We start from the raw sequence: 15,946 nt of genomic DNA, 5'->3' as shown, positions 1-15,946 counted from the left end.
TCTGTTATATTTTTTTTGTAATTAATTAATATCATTAAAACGCTATCTTCTGTATGATTTACTTTTCACCATGCCAAAAACCAATTTAAAAATCGTTATATTTTTTCTGACTTTTAAGTTGACTTAAACAAAATGTCACTTAAATGACCAAAATTGACTAGTCAAGTTGACGTACAAAAGACGCCACTTAAATGACAAAAATTGACGACACTAATTGACGTAAAAAAGACGTCACTTAAATGACATCATTCGTCTGAGACATTAGTAGGTCAAATTGACGTCATATATAACGTCATTATCGTCATTTGGTGACTAGTTAATAACGTCAGTTAATGTTGAGTTTATGCATTTAATTTTACAAAATGTCAATTTATTTGCATGTTTCTGAAGGAAAAAAATTTACAGTCCGTAAATGTACATTAAAAAAACATTTAGTTTAGTTTAACTGGACAAACAACAACAAACTTTGACATCCTGTTTCTCAAAAATGAGGCAAGTTAGGACACACGTTTAAATAAAACGCATTTTACATTAATACATACTTTTTCCGACAAATATACCCTTAAAATGTTTGAATTTTGATACACCCTGTATTTGTACGAACTGTATTGGGTAACGCGAGACGGACGATCTTACGGATAATTCTGACAACGTGGCCGCAGTGTTTGCGAGAAAAAGACAACGGCTCCGCAATTTGGTCGTCGGGTTGGGGCATTATAACGCGGATGTCAATGCACGAGTCGAGCAGTACCTATATACGAGAAAATGTTCCTTTGTGAAGAAGAATGATGAACTCGAGAACAATGAATGATGTACACGGTCGACAAAGAACTTTGCGTGCCTGTGCAGACATGACTCGGTTTACGGAATGCTGTGGGAAATACGACGACGTATACAGGGTGTCTCGCGGTCGACGGAACGTTAGGACGTTTTTTGAAAAGGGAACGATTTGTCTATCGACCTAAAGTATTTTAGTGGTCCGGCGTTGCCGCTTGTAGCGACGACTTTGATTTTATAAATGAGACGAGCTGTACATCGTCCATTTTTGTAATATACTTCCCTATATCTTGCAGTTTTGGAGATAATAGTTATTTTATATATTTTCCGGCTAAAAATCCTCATTTTATGGGGCTAGGTCTTTTCCAAAGTCTTGCCGTTTTAAGGTATTCCCACCAGTATCGCCTTTATATTTGATGACTTATAAAAAAGCTTGAAACTTCAAAAAAAACTCTTTCCTACTTAACATTTTTCCTAAATTTCCGTGGCTCACTATTCCGGGATTCGTTTACATATCCATAATAGTTTATTTTATCCAAGAACTTTAACTTTAACTATGCTGGTAGCATTTAACTTATCATATTTTAAATGGAACTACCGGCATATTATTTCATTTTTGGATTTCGATGAAAATTTTATGGTAGATTGCTTCAGGTGTCAAGTTTTTACTTAATTCTAGTAGTTTTGAAATTTTAAAAGCTTAAAAATAAATTTATGAAAAAATCAGCATCTTTAAGAAAAGCCCACAAAATAAATAAGACTAAAGCATCAAACTTTTGCAGATCTGTTGAAACAACGTAGTTAATTTGCAGTTTCCCTAAAATAGTAGTGATTGTGCATAATACCCCGTAGATCGGTAAGTTTGCAGAAATTTCTTTTTATATTGTGAATCATGGACACTTGGTGGACTAGTAAGTAGAAATTTGCTTGCTTCAAATTGTTTGACCATTTTACTCTCTTTTTGCAGTTAGCAACGCAGCTCCGGGCGATGGTGACAGCTCCGTTATTTCCTTGTGTGTGATACTGCCAATTTTGTTTTTATTAAATTTTATTTATGTCGGGAATAAATAATTAACACATTTTATATATAGATAAATCGATTTTAAAACGTCTTTCAACGTCATCCGATGCCTAATTTCCTTTCCTTGCAAGTCATCTCGGGCCTTCCTTTCTGTTTCGACATGGTGGTATCCATTTCTTTGTTCTTTTTGGAAGTCCTGTATGTTACATTTTTCTGGACGTGTCCATGTCATATTAGCCACTTTCATTCGATTTCTGTTGTCAGTGATCCTTTTACTCCCGTTTTACTTCTTCATTTGCGATCCTGTTTAGAAGAGATATTCCAAAGGATACCTAAGGATTTTCTGAACATGTCCATTTCCACTGCTTCTCTTGTTATTCTCCGTTAATTTCCATTTCTGGGTTCCAAAAGAAGAGAGATGAGTGTGTCAGTGTGTCTTGAGACCACAAAAGTCCATTCAGGCAACCATCTGTTGTTCGCGCTTGGGCACATTTTAACATAATTTTAATATTTTCACATAGAATTTTACCAATTTGCTAAATATTTATTAAAATAACTCCTAGGAAGAAAAAAGGAAAGATCCATAAACGAAATTATATTCCGAGTGTTGCAATAAGGAAGTTGGGTGCTATACTTTATTGCATGCAGAACATCGATACAAACAAGTTTTGTAATTAAGTATTTTCTATAAAATTATCTATTGAGGAGATATAAAGGAATGTATTTCAGATTTTAGGATCTACACGCCTCAAATCCCCAAATTAGCGTCACACAAATTTACAACACAAAGACGAGTTTTATTATTAGAATAAGTAATACAATAATAATAATAATAATTTGCTTTCACCCATACCAAATCTATGGGGTTTAATTCATAGTGACACGACGGAAGGCGCAGTACCCGTTGAATTTTGACAAAGATGTTTATAAATTTTTGAAATTTTATTTAAAGTAAGCCATTCAATGATGTCATTTTTCCTCAAGAAGACGTAGTTTTTTATTCGGATTAGTATCATAGCACGTTGAGGAGGAATAATATCTGCCATTTGTAGGAAGTAATGTTCAAAAAAATCAGCATTCATGCCTTCATAATAGTGTAATGTGTAGTGTAGTTCGTTTTGATTGAAATTCTACTAAACCATCTCCGACAAATCCAGTTTTGCTAAAAATGTAAGTAATGATTATCCTTCTGCCTTTTCCCGAAAGTGCTTTTATTCCAGTGTCGAAGAGCTTGAAACACACTGAGAATAATAATTTCCTCATTTTTAAAAAGCACAGTTTTACTAATCTAATTTAATTAACTCTAGTTCTAATTTTAACCACTAAGGTACAGGTATGTCAACTACCTGTTTGTGTATCTGCCACTCTCGGCATCCTTGACAATCATCATTGGCCACTAATGATTTCCAATAATTAATTAAGAAACAGAGCATAGTTTCTACTGTGATTAAGTGTAAGCAAACCTACCATGAAATATGTACACAAATCCAAAAATTAAATAATTTACAGGTGTTCAATCATTTAAAATTACAAAGTTGGGTGCTATATACTTATGAGAAACCCTGCATAACAGCAGTTTTTGAATTTAAAATTTTGTGTGTATTTAGAAGTAGTGAGCTATCCTGTATACATATGGTTACTTAGTTTAGAAATGCTCTGCTCTACAAACATTCAAAAATACTAGACTCGAATAAAACGATAACCAAACTTACATCTGTCAAGAACTGCAAATCTGAGCTACAAGTTTAATAACAAACAATATTTTTATACTTACAAGACAGGGCAGCAAAACATATATGTGCCTTTTTATCGGCGGATCATTCCCTGATTACGACACAGTACGGCAGTTTGCACTCACACGGAATAACTCAATACAAACAAAGATCTGGCATCGCACTTTTTAGCAACGGTTTAACCAAATCTTTAAACCCTCCGCGGTATTAAAAGATTCAAATTTGATTGGCGCGTGCACAGAATACCACTTAAACACCTGGAAATGAAAACGTTCACGGAATACCAATGTCAGGAGTAAAACGAATCGCTTGTACTAACGGCCGCCTTCAGCTGTTGTGTGTTTTTGTTTGGGTCGCGTCTACTGGGTGGTCGATTGAAGCCAAATCAATATTTCGCGACCTCCACTATTCTTTGTTTTCGCATCATGGGGTTGCCAGATTTCCTTTGCGCGTTGCACTATAGTTTCCAAGCGCGCTTTTTCTTAACGTACTTGTAATACGGTTCCTCATTCGGTATGGCTATGTAACAGTAAAAACCCGATTTTTAAAGTCAAAAATTAATTTTAACCATTCTTTATAGTTAACTCTAGATTAGACTAGTAAAAACTTCAACAAATATTTATAGCTAATTCTAGTTTTGACTGAATATACAGCGTGTATATATAAAATTATAAATGTCAAATTTTGGTCAGTGGGACACACGTACCACAAAATGACATAACTTTTTTGTGGATTGACTTTTAGATTTTCTTCTTATAAAATCAGAAAAGTTGTGTTCTGTTATAAGAAAAAAGTACCCTTGATTGATATCGCCAGGATATGAATGAAAATGGACGTCAAGAATATCCATCAAAAATTGAAAAGTAGGACTTGAAACAGAACTGATAAGATAGTTGTCTGTTCTCACATTGTTCACATTAGCTCTAATTTTATTAATTTGTTTTTTTTAAGTATATAGCGTTTTCCGAACAGAAAATTAGCAGATATTCAGTATTCAGGTCGTGTTTCCACAAAGAGGACACCCACATCGGAGATGATTTAGTTCATATCGTCATTAAACATTTTCGTAGAAAAGGGAATGGATTTCTGCGCATGTCTCTATATTTCACAAACTAACTTGCAGTTGGGGCCATTTTCTTTCTAAACAGCGATATCCACAAACTTAACTCCTTTTTGCGTGCAGGTTTATTGGGATCTGGACACACTTACTGACGATCTGTCAGCGGCCATGTTGAGTGCCCGCTTTGGCATAGGTATGTTGAATAGATTTCTTAAAATTTTTTCAGGCAAGGAAGGCCTTTGGGAAATTATGATTGTGAGGGAGGGCTAAACATAATTGAAGAAAATCCTCAAATAGCATTTGCCATCAATCCTAAAACAATTGTAATTTACATTGATATTTTTCCATAAATTACTATGAAAAAAAAACAGTTCGTGCCGTACCGTGAAACGTGAACATGTGCTAACCGTTAACATGTACTAACCGATTAGCCCATGTATTGAAATCCACATTCAGTTAAAAAAAAAGAATTTGGTGATGTAATTATTAGCTGTAAAAAATTATCAAAAAACTTTTATTAACACCAGCATTAAAACTTCACGCGATATCTCAGTGCATTCCGTAATGGTATAGAAACAATAAGCTATCATATATTTTCTAAAAACTCTTTAAAATAAATATAAATAATAATTAATAAATTACAATTTTGGACAACACACACAACACACTTTGAATAATATTTTTAACGTCAAATAAGGTGTGATTTCTGCCGTAATATGTTAGTTAATAGTTAAGTTGATATACAGTGAGGTGCAAAATGTTACAAAGATTACTCCAAAGAAGTGCAGGAACAGGCTTCGGGTGAAATTAGAAAAAGTTATTCAATAATCACACTGCAAAGAAATATAAAATTGCCAAAGGGATCTTAAGTAAAAAGAACCGAACCAAACACACTAGTAGAGTTGGACGGCCCTCTGTTGTAACTTTAGATGAAGAAAGTGTTACTTTTAATAACGACTGACTGTCAATTGCATTGACATTTTAACAGAATGGGAAATCTACAAGATTTAAAAACAACAAAAGTAAGAAGTTTCTTCGAAAGACACAATGTTTTAGAAAAGCCCAAAATATCAATCCCAATCGGGCTACTTTATGCATTTGAAACAGAATTTTTATTTCTGCGAAACTAACTTAAACGACGAGCTTGGTTCAACAAAGTGTTTCTTTAAAAGAGGCGTGAAGTACCTAGAAAGGGTTATCCCTCATTCAAAATCAAATATCAACTAACTAACGTTGCGCGGAAACGCAAAAGAAAAATTATTTCTTTCTATGTCGCACACAAAGCAGAAAATATGAAGGAGCTCTTGGACAGGAGGCGGTCCAGATAAATGCTGACGCAACCGCACTTCTCATGATTGGTTTGACTGTGAGTTTGACTTACGTCGACTGGTTCCAAAGTATTTTTCTACCTTACGTGGAACTCTAAATTGCGAATTGGGGATAATTCGATAAGAAATTTCTCTGAGAAGTTGATAAAGCTCGCTGTGACCAATTACATTAGATTTGCTACACACACATACCACACATATAGCTCATCCATTAAATGCAGCGTATTTCGCTCAATTAAAGAAAAAAGTCGAGGGCTATCTTAGCAGATTTTAGCATATCCTCCAGAAAAGTTGGTTTACAAAAAACCTTGTGAGCGGATTCCGGGCTATTGGAATATGGCTATTAAGAAGGGAGATGTTAATTTTTCAAAGAAACTTCCACCTATTGTAATACTATAATCCTGCGTTTGTTGTTGTTGAGTTGAACTTGCTAACGGTTCGCCGATCATCATGTTGACTTCTTCAAAGGTCAACTCAAACTAGCTCGCATTTTACTCCGTACCTGCTTATATATTGTTTGAGGGTGGCGGAGCTAAATGAGGGGTGTAAACCTCGTTTCGGATAACGGATTCCCGTATTGGTGACAGGTAAAGACCTGAGTCGCGGTTGAGATTGTTCGATTGCTTATAGATATCTATACATTCTCGAATTTTTCGTTGGTAGAAGAATTAATTACATGCAAGAATTTTAGTTTTATCGAATAAAATTTTATGTTTCAATTTTATTCAAGCCCCGCCCCCTCAAACAATATATAAGCAGGTAAAGAATAAAATGCGAGCCAGTTTCAGTTAAGCTCTGAAGAAGTCAACAGGCTGATTGGCGTAACATTAGCAAGTTCAGCCCAACAACAATCCACGCAGTAGGAATCCAGAAGTTTTGTAAACAGTAAGGGAAATGTTTATTACTTCCTCAGAACCTATGGGTGCGGACAACGATTTTAATGGCAGTGTCCCTAATTTTCTGGAAAAACAGGATTGTCCGGTAAAATAAAGTAAACGTAGAACCCGGGAAAAGCATAACTGTGGAGTATTTTGAAATAGAAGAAAGATCGGGTATACAGAAAACTAAGAAAAACAATAGATAACAAAGAAATGATGATTTCATTTGCAAGGGGAGTTCGATGAATCTTTTTTCGATAATGTAATACAGGAACATACTTAAAATGAATTAGAGGAGAAGGTAGCTTTATACCGACCAATTTGCAGTCTGGTTATTGGATAACTTTTCTTTTCTAATTTCACCCGAGGCCTGTTCCAGCACTTCTCTCTCTTAATCCTTGTAACGTCTTGCACCTAACTGTCTTGTATAAACTCACATTGTTACAAAGTCACACCTTATTTGACGTTCCAGGGACAAGTAGCTGGCTAACAGACATAAACTGGATAAACGTTTCATTTACGACCAAAACCGTATTTTTTTATTACTATTTTTATTTTAACGATAATTTTTAGATAATATGTGATGGCTAACTGTTCATATTTAATTTTTCAGTCTCGGAAAAACCTATATAACGTCACAAGTAAGCAATCCTTTCAAATGCAGCAGTTCTTTTTGTAATATTAAAAAAAAATGCAGCATTATTTTTAGAAATACTAATACACAACTATATATTTCTGAACTGAGATGAGGGGGCTCTCAAAATGTATCATTTTAAGTTTCGCTTGCTTATTTGGTTATAAAGGTATCCAAATGGAAAGATGTATTCATTATTGGTGTCAATGAGAGTGCTGTTATGTCGACTCCGAATGAATTTTTAAACATTCGGAATTTGTTACACATTTAGATTAAATACCGAATTATATTTGAATTTGTGAATATTTATTTCTTTGTAATTATAATTATTTTAATCGGAAACGTATTAACATTTTCCTCAAAAGTTATCAGTCCTATAACCATTGCATATATAAGCAGTGCCTTGTGCAGGTATATCCTAAAACATCGTACAAAATTTGGTATATCTATCGCAAGAACTATGGATAAAATTTTGTTATTCCTTTTTCTTCCAAGTAAGTCAATCGTTTAGTATTAATGACTTTTTATCCTTATTTAATTTCCAAATTTGCTAAAAAAAATTAAAAAATTACTTTGTTTTTTCATATAAACTTGTTTCCTAACATTCGTCACAGGGTGTCAAATTTTATAGAAACTATCGATTTTCTATAAATTACTCAAACACTTTTTGCTGATGTTGATCAAAACGAGCCAGAGTTATTTGTCGTTATATGGAAACTAATATTATATATTATTTATATTTATATTATATAATATATATAAAAGGATACGCCACTGATGTTTTGAAGATTTATTTTGTTTTTAGATCAAGCAATTTTGTCTTTTTAATTCTTTCGTGACTAGTTTTATTAAAAAAAAAATAATTTGCATTTTTTTCTTTATGTACAGGGTGTCCCGCATTTTATACGATGACACTTTATCTCAAAACCTATAGAAAATATCAAAAAATCTTAAAGACAAAAGTTGTTTGGATTCACTCATATATATTCACAATATTATATTGGTACATATACATACATATGTACGTGTTCGTGGACAAGTAACAACCTTCTTATTTTTAGTAGAACACCCTGCATATTAAAGCATTTTTGAATTCCTTGAATCTTTCTAGACATATTTCAAATATGCTATTCGTAATTCTTACTGTTTCAGACATATTTTAAATTTTACATCAAAAGTGACATTTGCGGGTCTATTAAACATTTAAATTAAACAATTGTTGATAGCCTTTTATGTCAAAAGGAAAATATGAATACCGCCGCACCGCATCAATTTTTATTCTAGTAGGGCCACTTTAGTATAAAATAGTTATATGATAAAAAATCTAAAGCATGCATAATGCATAATGAGTTTTTTATGATAAAAAAAATAGTGGGCGGCTGTCACTTTAATCAATAATTTAAGATCATTGAATTGCATTAATGAAGAAACGGCATGATATGAGTTATGATTGGAGCTTTGCCATCTTTATAAACCGCTTGCTTAACCAGAGTTTATCAAAGGTTAAATGAATATGGAAGTTGCGAAAAAAATACCTTCATTATATGGAGGATATTAAAAGAACAACAAGTTATATTTTTTCCCAATGTTTTCACCGAATGAACGCCGAATATCCTTTGTCCAGGAATGCAATTCAAAGCTTTCACTACAGCCTGAAGACAATCCTCATTCAATATCAGAATGTCAATATCAAATCAATATTCGGTATCGAACCATATTATCTACAATAACAATTACGTCTCCTGCTAAAAAATGTACGTCTGTTACATATATTACATGCATTAAGATGCCCTAGTGTATGTTTTTACGTCGTACATATGAAAACTGCTTTACTGGAAGAGATGCGCTCTATCATTGATCGCATTGATCGAAAGATTTAAATTTCTTGGATTATTGTATATCTAAAAGAATTAGCCTAAACTTCACCAATACAGGATATCGAAGACCTAAGTAATCGTATAATTGTGTCATGTGATGTTATAAGAAATTATCCAGATTTATTGCAGCGTATTAAGGACTCAGTGAAGCGTAAGCATGTACGTATGTATGTAAATGCATGTGTTGCAAGGCAAGGCAGGCATTTTCAACATTTAACTATATTTTTTTTTCCTTAGGGGTCTTGCTTATTTCTTTTGTTTTTATTTGAATTTCATTGTTTAAATAAAAAAATTAGTTTCAGAAGTATTTATTAATAAATTATTTTTAAAATGTTATTGTTTAAAAGATGATTGATAAACTGTTTGATAGTACTCAACTAAATTATTTTTTTAAAATAATTTTTGTTATGACAAGCAACGCTTTACATTTCATTCTTTTACTAGGAAAAGTGTCTTGAAAAATTTTTAGAAGCGAAAAATTTTCTAGTAACCCGGTCAATCAAAATTAATTTTTTTTTCATGTCAATGCGTAAGTTTTTCTTAAAATTTTGACTAAACATTTATATAAAAAACTACTCTTCCTTTTAAACAAAGAACCATACCTTTAAGTTTTACGCGTTTGTTTTGATGCACCCTGTCTAATTTAGCACTAAATATTATCTATACATCTGTCCTTAAGTTCTAGGTTATTTGGTATGGGGATCACACTACAGCAGAGAAGAGTTAGCAAAAAAATATCCTGGATACGGAACTACATTTATTTACTTTCCGGATGATGACGATATTCCGATGAAAGTGTATTTAAATTTTACGAATTTAACCGGAGCAAGGTTGGGAATGCTAGGGTTTGAAGATTACGATCTAACGCGATATGTCACGTTGACTTACTATTCGAGGTAAGAAGCTTCTGGCAATCTTCTTTAAAATTTAAAACACTAATGGTATTTTGATATTTACCAGTTTGTCAGAGACTAATTTGTTTCTTAGAGTCTTAAATCAGAATCATATCAAGCACAAAACTCATAATTGACAGAATGCGTTCATTTGATAACAAACAAAATTTACCCAAGTTTGATTTATGCGATTCCTGTTACTAACAATGCATACATATTCAGCGGCAACTTCTGCAATAAGGAAACGAGAAGCTGTCAGTTTAAGACTTAAACTACAAACAAACTTAATTCTAATATCATGCGTAACGTGTGCAAAACTATGGCGGCTCGCAACAATAACAGAAGGAGAAAAATAAAAAACACAGAAATTGAAAGACCAAAATATTTCCAAAAAGAAAATATCATAACTATGCTATTTATCTAGCAGCAACATATCAAGAAAATAACTCAAAAATAGAACATATGAATATATTTGTTCATTCATTATTATTTTGTATTTACAGTTTTTTTTCCTGTGAGGATTATTGTCTTATCTGAAAACAGTCATAAATTAATTAAGACTATAATAACTCGTGCTCAAGAAATTTTATTATCTTAAGTAGAAGCTATACGCCTGTTCTGCACCCTCCGTCCCGCGATATCAACATTTCAGAAATACAGTATTCTAACTGGCTAAACAATGAATTGAGATATAGTTTCTCCAATCCTCTACAGAGTGCAGCACAGTTTGAATTCAAAAATATTTGAAACTAGATCTAATGGAATTCAAATCTAGAAATTCCGGTTGTAAGGCTTAGTATTATACTTATTAGTAATGGTCGAAAAGACAGGCAAATGTCACAAATTTTACCTCATTACTTTATTGTCAGACCCTATCTCTATATTGTAGTCTACACATAACCGAAACTTAATCATCCATTATTTTAAAAATGCGTGTTCTCTTGCATGAGTGTATTTTATTTTCAGAGCCTTTTCAAAAGGAATAGCGTTAACAGGATTTGAGACTCTGAACTGGTTCTTGATGAGAAATAAGCCCGTCAGATTTATCACCCACGGTTGGATGTCCGACGCAACAAAGGATATGGCCATAAATTTGACAAATGGTTTCTTAAATAAATATGATGCAAATATTTTTGTTGTCGACTGGTGTAAGTCATTATGTTTATAACGTGAACGCGGTTGTCATATCATATTACAAATTCAAAACCTACGCAATGTGGACTATAGTGCTTGATGTTCTTCTATAATATATCATTACATTATCGTTGCTAAGTTGTTCAAAAGTAGGAATTTATTCAATTTCCAATAAAAGTTAAGGAACCGGTGGATTAATTTTCTACCTCAGAAGTATACTCCTTGAACTGTGAAGAGTATGATATAGACAGGAGAAGATCTCCATCAGGGTTCACGAATATCTTAGTTTGGTGAAAAACTGTGTGACAGAAACCAAATGTGGTTTCGCTAATTATTTTTGATCCACGGGCCATAATTTTGGTCCAAATAAAAATGTCCATATTTTACATGAGTGTCCAAACAGTGCCCAAACAACTTGATCTTTTGGAGAAATTATCAAAGCCGAAAAGAGTCCTCTACCCTTGATTGCAAAAATGACGTTTTCAATTTGCAGTGTAGGTTTCCCTGCTTGGCTTTGTTATGATTTTTATATATCAAAGTTACAACATGTTTTACTTAGCGTTTTAGATCTGGGTTAAATTAAACGGATTAAATGAATCGGATCCTTCCAATTTCAATTTTAGTCTGAGTTGACGTCTTTACATATACCTTCATTGCTAAATTTATGTAAATCTCATTTATTAGACTGAAGAAGCACAAGTAACATTTGGAACTTGGAAGTGTATTTCATTATTTAAAGTTTTGATGTTTGGCCTCACTGCGCAGCGTTGACATCCGTTAGCGGTTTTGGAGAAATTAAATAATTATTGAGTGTAATTAAAACTGTATGAATTCGTGAATTGTCTTATATGTTATCTTCGCTTCAAGTAAGCCCGTGTTAATTATCATTGCAATACCATGGATTTTTTTTCCAGCGCGTATATCTAAAAACATTTTTTACCCAATCCCCATGATGGCGACCTGGGAAGTTGGAAACCACATCGCGAAATATCTAAATTACCTCACAGACAATCTAGGTGTCGATCCTGGTGATATTCACATGGTCGGCCATAGTTTGGGTGCCCATGTGTCCGGATTCGCAGCTCGTGCTGCCAAAGGTCGCATAGGAAGGGTAACAGGTAAAGAGCGGAGTTGTTAAAAATACGTTTTCATGAGTATTTAAATACAAAATCAAATACTTTTTGCGACAAATTATACATAAATATTTGTATTCAGTTGACGATTTCCGATTTCTTTTAACGTTAATCGGCAAATAGGTGAATATGGTCCGTTTATTTTGAAGAGAGCTTAATTTTTTTATCTTCAATTCCGTCTAGTTCATTCGAAACTGTGCGTTTTGATATCTTCATTCTACATTCTATCAATCCGTGTCAATGTTTTCATCTATCATTGAGTAGCCTTGGTATAACATTACTATATTTTTATGCAATGAGGAAAGTCTTCAATCTTGGCGTTTTATGATCTTTATTCCAGGTTTAGATCCTGCATTGCCAGGATTTTCGGTTGGACTTGTAGAAGGTGGAACGATATCAGCTGAGGACGCCCAGTTCGTAGACATTATCCACACTTGTGCTGGATTTCTCGGTTACAAGGAACCACTAGGGCATGTTGATTTTTACCCTAACGGAGGGACACCACCACAACCGGGATGCACCATCTTGGAAGTAAGAATCGGACGGTGGAAAGTTTAAACGTAGATTAAACGAACCTAGACTTCCACCCCAGTGATGAGTTTAAAAGGAGTGTGTGTGTACAAGGTGTCCGAAATTAGCTTTCCAACGCCCTTAACTTAGAAACAAGGAACGATAGAAAAAAGTTTCAAAATTTCATTTAGATTTTCTATTTTTTACTTTTTTGTAAATACAGGGTTCATCTGGGATAAATACCAGCTCTCTTATTTTAAATAAAGCTAGCTGTAAAATGTTAAATTGACAATAATTTCGGAAACTATAAATTCAAAAATGGAGGATTCAATTCTTTTTTATTTTTAAGTTTTTTATAATTTAATTTTTGTATTTCATGTTTGCTCACCCTTACATTAATCCCTTTCACAAAGAATCCATAAAAAATTAAATAATTAAGGCTCCCTTATAGAAAACGTTGTTAATTATTGTAGGGCCTACAAAAGCTATTTTTGAGATAAAATTCAAAATTTGTCCAAAAGGTATAAGACATTATTAATGAAATATAACTAGATTATTCCGGGGAATACAGAAATGAAATATTATACAGAGTGTTCAATTTAAAAGGTCCTATTTATTTCAGATTAATGGAATACCCTATATATATGAAAAAGTAAAAATTAAAAAATCTCGAGAGAGGGAGAAATAGAGCGATGTAGTTTTTCCAATACTGTGTTCGATTTTCTTGAAACAAAAGTTGATGTTTACAAAAAAAGTATTAGCTGCCTTTGTTTTTGAGACACAGGGTACAACATAAAATTGTATTTCAAACACCCTGTAGAATCCAATAACGTACTCGGTTCTATTGTAAAAGATATAAACTAAAGTAGCGTTTTTTTAATGGAATACCCTGCTTATTTTCTTCGAAATTAAATTGAGCTTTTTACATACTTTTCAAAAACTCTCTAAATATTTTCTTTTAATATTTTAACATTTTAACAAATATTCAAAAAAACTCAGTACGCTATTCGATTGTAGGTAAAAAGATCTCTCAGATTACGTTTGCATCATCTCAATACGGCTAATCCACCCTATATTTCAATATGACCTTTTATAATTATTAATATTATTAAGACGCTTATCATTACAGCTCGTGGAGGCCTGCAGTCATGGCAAGAGTTGGAAGATATTTGCGAGTAGCCTTTTAAATACTGATCAACACATGGCATACAAGTGTAGAAATTTTTCGGAATTGGCCAGGAGGCGGTGTTTGGGAGAATCGATACCTATTGGGGATTCCACACCAAGCGTCGGCAGGGGTGTTTACTACGCCGACATACCAGAAATTGATATGAAGAAATAAAAGTCGATGTCAAACCTCTAAAACAAAAATATACAAACTGATTTGCTAGATATTTTCTCTTACTTGTACCCCTAATCTCTCAACGAATATTAATTAAACTGTTTTTAAATTTGTGGTCGTAGCTTCAATTATAATAATATTAAGTACTGTTGTATTTTATTTATTAGTATTTATTAGTATTATTAGTATTATAAGTATTATTAACGTTATTAGTTGTCACATTTGACATGGTGTTGTGGAAACAACTGTCATGTCAAAATATAATATTTCGTGAAAATCGGAACTTTTAGTTCTTATTTATTTTGATAAATGGATTTTTTATTTAAATAAACAACTGCAAGAAAATGAAAAAGTCGTTTTCACAAGAAAAAATCAAATTTAAAAGGTTTGATAATAATTAGGCAACTGAATGTGTAATATGTTGTAGGAACCGTTGGCGTAAAAAAATAATTGTAATGGATGAGAAAATATGATATTTTCAAATTACAAAAACTAATATTGGGGCGCCATCCGAGAGCTTCATATAATTCATTTTTTAACCAACTTAAAATATTGACAGTTTCCTCAGTGTATTATGGCAGAGGAACATGTCAACTTTTGGGCAATCAGGATATATAGGATGCTGCCTAGGAACATCAGGCACAAGAATTCGTTTATCAATAGCTTGTTTCTAAATTTTTAAATTAGATTCTTAAAGCAATTTTAAGGTATGTTTTAAGTGTGGCCCAACTAACATTTTTGGTAAATTAACATTTTATTCGAAGGTAACGAATAGTTATAAGCGGTTTATAAAAAGTATCTTTATACTTTAATAGATAACATTGTTGCAAGTTTTGTAAAACTAACCAAAAAGTTTTGTAATATTTCATCCAAAATGTTTCAATTATTTCAATATTTTGTATATAAAACTTTTGTCATCAGGTTTATTAATTTCTTTATTTATAATATTTGTAAAAATCTTATTATAAAACTTTTATTCTTCGGGTAAAACGCCTCATAAATCTTAAAGCACCTAATAAATATTCGACAACTATTATGAAACGTAATACACAGTAAGTAATAGATTTTTTCAGGAAGGTTTCAGCTATATTATGAGGTTATGTTCTTTAATAATTGTTTTCCTAAAGGTGTCACAATCTGAGAAAAATTGGCAGATTAACACCAACAACAATAACTGTTTCCAGAGGACCAAAACAGCACTCCGTTGTATTGCCATGCGCTTGGAACGACTGTCAAATCCAGGGTCTTGTCCTATAAAATTTGGTTTGAGATGCATGTTTAGCAATAGACAAGCCAAAAGTGCATAATTCATATTTGGCATTTGGGCATAGTGTTCTAGAGGGTTTGCGGTTGCTTTTAGATTTTACTGCTTACAAAGGTTTTCATAAGTATCTTTTGGAAAATTATAACACTGTGAGTATCATTTATCCCGCACAGCTTAAGGGTTTTAGGGCGAATTTTTATTTGTTTATTTTTGTTGATGTACGTTAAATGTGATGTATTATTTTTAATTTATAATTATCGTTGTATACTGGGTATGTTTTATACAAGTTTCCAAGCTGTACCTGAGAGGCTATATAAAAAACATGTTTCTAAAAATAACAAACCTGGTAAACATGGGGTCCT

General features: G+C 32.7%; 2 protein-coding genes across 3 annotated transcripts in view; one reads left to right on the top strand and one right to left on the bottom strand.

The window, feature by feature from the left end:
• The window catches only part of LOC132702955 (tripartite motif-containing protein 3-like), a 51,277-nt gene extending 47,394 nt beyond the window's left edge, over nt 1-3,883 (bottom strand). For both annotated transcript variants that reach the window (XM_060671880.1, XM_060671882.1), the window contains exon 1: nt 3,573-3,883. In XM_060671880.1, coding sequence (XP_060527863.1) covers nt 3,573-3,592 — 20 coding nt within the window. In that variant the 5' untranslated portion in view covers nt 3,593-3,883. The remainder of the gene's footprint in view (nt 1-3,572) is intronic.
• Nucleotides 3,884-4,472: 589 nt separating this feature from the next.
• LOC132702956 (lipase member H-B-like) lies at nt 4,473-14,429 on the top strand. Its single transcript, XM_060671883.1, has 6 exons — nt 4,473-4,784; nt 9,994-10,204; nt 11,168-11,349; nt 12,250-12,453; nt 12,809-12,999; nt 14,108-14,429. The coding sequence occupies exons 1-6, from the start codon at nt 4,760-4,762 to the stop codon at nt 14,318-14,320; spliced, it is 1,026 nt and encodes a 341-aa protein (XP_060527866.1). The 5' UTR covers nt 4,473-4,759; the 3' UTR covers nt 14,321-14,429.
• Nucleotides 14,430-15,946: the final 1,517 nt, after the last annotated feature.

Source organism: Cylas formicarius, unplaced genomic scaffold (assembly GCF_029955315.1).
Source record: "Cylas formicarius isolate icCylForm1 unplaced genomic scaffold, icCylForm1.1 PGA_scaffold_6__28_contigs__length_40554024, whole genome shotgun sequence".
NCBI classification, from domain to species: Eukaryota; Metazoa; Arthropoda; class Insecta; order Coleoptera; family Brentidae; genus Cylas; species Cylas formicarius.
The sequence above is the reverse complement of the archived record's forward strand: the minus strand, read 5'-3'. Positions and strand labels throughout refer to the sequence as shown.

What these genes read in the sequence shown, in the direction of transcription:
- LOC132702956 (XM_060671883.1), top strand. Translation starts at nt 4,760, where the DNA reads ATGTTGAGTGCCCGCTTTGGCATAG. An exon ending in ACGTTGACTTACTATTCGAG is followed by an intron (nt 10,205 to 11,167) that starts GTAAGAAGCTTC and finishes TTTTATTTTCAG; the next exon opens with AGCCTTTTCAAAAGGAATAG. An exon ending in TATTTTTGTTGTCGACTGGT is followed by an intron (nt 11,350 to 12,249) that starts GTAAGTCATTAT and finishes TTTTTTTTCCAG; the next exon opens with CGCGTATATCTAAAAACATT.